This window comes from Nicotiana tabacum, chromosome 14, assembly GCF_000715075.1.
Source record: "Nicotiana tabacum cultivar K326 chromosome 14, ASM71507v2, whole genome shotgun sequence".
Lineage (NCBI taxonomy): Eukaryota > Viridiplantae > Streptophyta > Magnoliopsida > Solanales > Solanaceae > Nicotiana > Nicotiana tabacum.
Genome location: NC_134093.1, coordinates 93,321,681 through 93,327,043, shown reverse-complemented (window position 1 = coordinate 93,327,043; position 5,363 = coordinate 93,321,681). Strand labels below are relative to the sequence as shown.

The window sequence follows — 5,363 nt, the reverse complement described above, 5'->3', positions numbered from 1 at the left end:
GTTCTTCACCTGAAATATTACAAAATGAGAACTCTAGTGACAATTTCAAACTGGTAGCAGAAACCAATGAAGCCAATAAACAGCAACAGGCATACCATTCTAAATGATCAGTCTGAGGAGACAATGGCTATGTCTAGGGGAGGAAGCACTTGCTTTAGGCCCCAAAAATTTAAAGGCCCCAAAATTACTAGTTCTCTATATATAGTAGTATATTATTTATATAATTATCTCTTATTATTGATAAATTTATTTCTTTATTGTCTTATTAATTTTTAATAACTCGATTTCTTCATCTAATTAATATAACTAAATTAGTTTTCTGTCATCCTTATTTTACTTTTTTACTTAATTATATTTCTCTATTCATTAGTTGGTCACATAACTATATCTAATAATCTAACTTATTATTTATTTTTCTTACATAAATTATACTCTCCGTCCCAATTTATATGAAAGTGTTTGACTGGACATGTAGTTTATGAAATAAAGGAAGGCTTTTGAAACTTGTTATCTTAAATAAATCATAGAAATTTGTGGGCTAGAAATTATCTCATTAATGGTAAAAAAAAATCTAAAGTTGAATTGTTACCAAATATAGAAAGGGACTTACTAAAAAAAGGAGTCACTTAAGTTGGGACGGAGGAAGTATATTTTCTGGGTTCTCCCATTTCAGTTGTGATACAGTCAACGTTAAATTCATTTAATTTTCTATACTTTATAAAACTAAGTTCTCAATTTTTATAAAATACAGAAAACCACAGAGTACATCAATCAATACACGACATCTGACGCAAATACAAACATATTTCACATAACTTTGATGATGCAGCAGGTTCAACTTTTCTTAAGCCTTCATGGATAAATATACAGGTTTAGTGATGCTTCTTCTCGAAAAGACCATCCGAACCTGCATTCAAAATTGGGCCAGCCAAATTTTAGCTTAAATAAATAGTTTGTTACCTTAATAAAACCTAAATCTAACTACAAATTTATCTGCACATGGAATTTTCAGCGACAGAAATAAGTATACCCCCTAAAAACATATAGAGAGTAACCGACATTGGCTTGAACACTCACGTAACGCTAGAATTCATGAACTGGATAAGAGAGTATAATTTATAACAGTAAATAAGTATGTGAAATCATGTCAAAATTGAATGAAGAAGAGCCCAATGGAAAAAATACCTCTTACCATTGACCTGAAAGTCACTTGGATTGACCAACATTCACCGGAAAATTAATGCCCCACTGAAAATTAAGTCCTCATTTACGTTCCACCACAGATAAAACTAGAGAAGAGTGTGAAAGCATACTTGAACACTCCCCATTAACATTATGCTGTTACTTCAAGTAGACTTGCACAAAATATAACGGTTATGATAATTATTTTTATTGAGATATTATATGCTCTATTTTGTATTGTTTTATCTAGCCAAAATGACAAACGCCGAGCCACACGACGCAAATAGTGTGGACAGCACTGGGACAATGAAGTAGCTTGGCTATCTCAGAAGGTAAATAACAGAAGATCCACTGGTGCAGTACTGAGGTTCTTATTTGCAGCAGCAGTATATCACATCTGGACAGAAAGAAACAACAGGAGGTTCCAAATATTAGAGAGACTATATAGTTACCCTTACTGAATGCTCTAACTTTGGACGCAGCTACTATGCTAAGACCCTTCCTAGAAGATGAGAAGCATAGTAGCTAGCCGTGGGGCAATAGGAAGATATAGTCGTTATTTCTTTGGTTATTTTTGAATGAACCCGAATCTAGAGTCCAATGAGCAGGTGGTGTACATTGATACTTTGCTTGATAAAATCTTAATCTTTAACCAAAATATATATATTGTGGACAGCATTGGTAAACCAAATATATAACACCTCAAACAATTCCATAGAACAGGGACCGTTAAAGACGTGCTAACATCGTTGAAAACCCATAATATAAAGGTCAAGGAGATAAACAGAACCTACTCCAAAGCGTGTAAGCTTAGGTTCCAACTAAAGGTGAATACTTTTATAGACATATGCAAACTGCAAATATTCTCATTTTGTTGGTAAAGGTGATCCCTTCTGATCTCTGCATGTCAATTACATGCTGACATCTCAACTCAGCAAATTCAACATATTATAGTTTTCAAATCGACATATTAGTCATGACTCATTGACAAGATACGACTTAGAAGACAAATTACAAAAATGTTTTAGCATCATAACTGCATAAAAAGGCATTCAAAACTAGACCTCCCATTGTCAGGCAACAAGAAACAGGAAGATTACTTGTTCTAAGTTCCCAATTGAAGCCATCCACAGCACGCTACAACATTTTGAAGCCTCAACCAGATAAAGTGCTTCAGTTAGATAACATACCATTGTCCAGAATATCTATTTGCTGATAGCTCATTGCAAATCAGATACAATTAAACACGAGATAGTAAACTTGAAATCATTGATACGCGAAATAAAGAGAGGGCTATCAGAATTACCCCATGGAAACTCCTTGTTACGAATGTGCAGATACGGATAAGGCTGCAAACGGAGTTAGAAATGATAGCAAGAACTGTAAAATCATGCTATGTGGGGTGAAGAAACAGCATACAAAGGACTCATAGTCATAGACAAAATATATAAGAAATAGGGCAACTTATAGTACACGTCTATACTCTATCTCAGTTGTAAATTCCCCTCTACAATAATCAACACCCCCCCCCCCCAAAATAAAAAGAAAAATAATGCCCCCTATAGTATCTGTTCAATCAACAGACAAACACAGTCAGATGATATTAAAAGGACCGAATTAACCTTATTCTATCTTTCTTGTCTTCAACTCTAGCTTGCAACTTCCCTTCTCGCCCAGCTCATTTTGTCCTTCCCCACCACAGCACCATATTCCCCTCTTTCTCTCTAATCTTAGTGGATTGGCTGATTATTTTGTTTGAAGTTCTCATACTGACAAATTCCTAATTTCTTTAGTGTTTACCAATAATAAAAGAGGAACAACTGAAAGATTTATAACAGAGATAATTACATGAAACTGAGAATCTCCATCAGGATTCTCTTATCTGAACCAACTATATTGCTTTACATTAGAATCGAATACATTATTTTGCTTGCAAAGTACCATTTGCTTGAGTTTTTGTAATGCCGTAGGTTCAGAATTATGCAGTATTCAAAAATGGTCTTGTCTTGATAATGAATTTGGTGCTTTTTGGCTATTGACTGGTCAAATGATCAAATCATTAGTTTAAGGGTGTCTCAAATCCCATTACTTTAACCGGGCTAGTGAAAATCATTTAGAAATGTATTGTCAATATGAATTTCTGATTTCATCTTAAGTTTTGCATCCGAATTGGAAAGACTGAAAACAGCATATTGTTGAAAATAACACAAATTTTGACATATAAGAAGGTACAAGAAATGCATATATAAAGCTTACCGGAGGCTCTTCATGGTGGGGATGACCCTTAGAGAGATTAACGATTGCAAGAACAGTGCATGTAATTATTCCAACATAAGTAATTTTCTCCCACTTAGCTGCTTCACCTGGCCATAGGAAATAAAGAGATCATAAAATATTAACACTTCAATCACATTAGAAATCGTTTATATACAGCGAAATCAAACAACTGAAACTAACCAAAGAAAAGGAAAAATAATAGATAGACTAAATGAATATCATCCCTCGAAGAAACTACTCCCTCCATTCCCTCCGTTTCAGTTTATGTGATACAATTTTCTTATTAGTCTTTTCCAAAAAGAATAATATATTTCTACATTTCAAAACAATTTATTGTAAACTTGTAATTTTATCATTAGTGACAAGCTTTTATAGCTGAGAAAATATTATAACATTTTTAAGATCATAAATTTCAAAACCCTTATAATCACAAAAATTGTTATAGCATGTTTAATACCACAAGTTTCAAACGTTTTGATATCGTTTTTAAACTGCGTCAAACTACGTCACATAAATTGAAATAGAGGGAGGAATACATAATCGAAAGATTTCATTGAAAAGAAAAACTTTTTACACATACTCAAACGCATGTGAAATAGCAAATAATAAATCAAATATTGCTCTATCTCTCTCATAAACATCAAATCCCAAATCCGACTCTGACAGAGAACCGAGAACATGATCAAGACAGTACTATGGCATCTGCTACAACAGGCATGTGACTAGTTGAGCTTGCAAATACCACAACTGTCTTATCACCGCTCAAACCTATGTTATGGGAAACACTAAGCATTGGAATTCAAAAAGTTCTCCTTTTGTCCTGATCAGCTAAATTAATCTTCTGCCGTTTTCAGGCTCATTTCATAGTTAATAGGGAATTCGACTTCACGGAAAATATTATCAGATTGAGTAAGCAACTATATATGAAATACCGAAGAAAGGCAGCCATCTGAGTATATTGTAAATAACCAGAAATTTAAGACAGAGAGATGGATGATGAGCTTACGGGCTTCGTCATGGTGGGCGGAAGAAGCGAAAGTCCTCTTGAATGCCGGAGTTCCGCGAGAAGCACCGACGCGGAGGGCGGAGCGAAAGCTACTTTTGATCATTGCAGACGCCATTTCCAGCTGATGTCTGGTTGTGGTTCTGGACTCTTCCCGCTGCCCCTGACCATTAAAAACAAAAATGATCATACTGTGGTATTACTTCATTTTTTTTTCCTTCTAAAAAAATGAAATAATAATAATTACTATGTGGGGAATTTTATTTTTTTGGTACACATAATAAAGTACTATTTTTGAGTTAATTTTGGTGCAGCGACATTATATTATTTTTTTTTTTTTACGCTGCCATCAACCCTCTCTATAACAGGTTTATTTGTTTTATAGTCTTTTGAGTTTTATGGTAACCTACGTTAGGGTGATTAAAGACATGTATGATAAAGCTAAGACTCGAGTTAGGGCAGCGGGAGAAAACTCGGAACACTTTCCGGTTATGATGGGGTTGCACCAGAGATTAGCTCTTAGTCCATTCCTATTTTTCTTGGCGATAGATGCATTGACGAGACACATTCAAGGTGAGGTGCCATGGTGTATGTTATTTGTTGATGACATAGTTTTAATTGACGAGACGCTAGTGGTGTTAACTAGAGGCTAGAGGTTTGGAGGACCAAGTTGAGCATGACCAAGACGAAATACTTGGAGTGCAAGTTCAGCAACGGTACCTAGGAAGGGGATATGGAGGTGAGGCTTGATACGCAAGTCATCCTCAAGAGAGGTAGTTTCAAGTATCTTGGATCTATAATACAAGATGACCCTACTTGTGGGAAACTACTGGGTTTATTGTTGTTGTTGTTGTCTGTTATACGTCTATAATAACAAATATTTAAATCTTATTTGTTTGTT

General features: G+C 34.7%; 1 protein-coding gene across 6 annotated transcripts; it reads right to left on the bottom strand.

Moving 5' to 3' along the window:
* Positions 1–679: 679 nt before the first annotated feature.
* Positions 680–4,662, bottom strand: LOC142161701 (cytochrome c oxidase subunit 6a, mitochondrial-like). 6 transcript variants are annotated; one of them, XR_012698779.1, is made up of 5 exons: positions 4,466–4,658; positions 3,439–3,545; positions 2,489–2,531; positions 2,283–2,394; positions 680–907 (listed from the first exon to the last, which is right to left on the bottom strand). XR_012698779.1 is itself a non-coding variant. In XM_075229763.1 (5 exons), exons 1-4 carry the CDS (start codon positions 4,650–4,652, stop codon positions 2,320–2,322), a joined length of 354 nt encoding a protein of 117 aa, XP_075085864.1. In that variant the 5' UTR covers positions 4,653–4,658; the 3' UTR covers positions 680–907; positions 2,283–2,319. The 6 variants fall into 6 exon arrangements, 4 of the variants coding, with proteins under 4 accessions (XP_075085864.1, XP_075085861.1, XP_075085862.1 ...); XR_012698780.1 differs by lacking the exon at positions 2,283–2,394 and adding an exon at positions 1,186–1,248 and having other exon boundaries at positions 4,466–4,657; XM_075229763.1 differs by having other exon boundaries at positions 2,283–2,336.
* Positions 4,663–5,363: the final 701 nt, after the last annotated feature.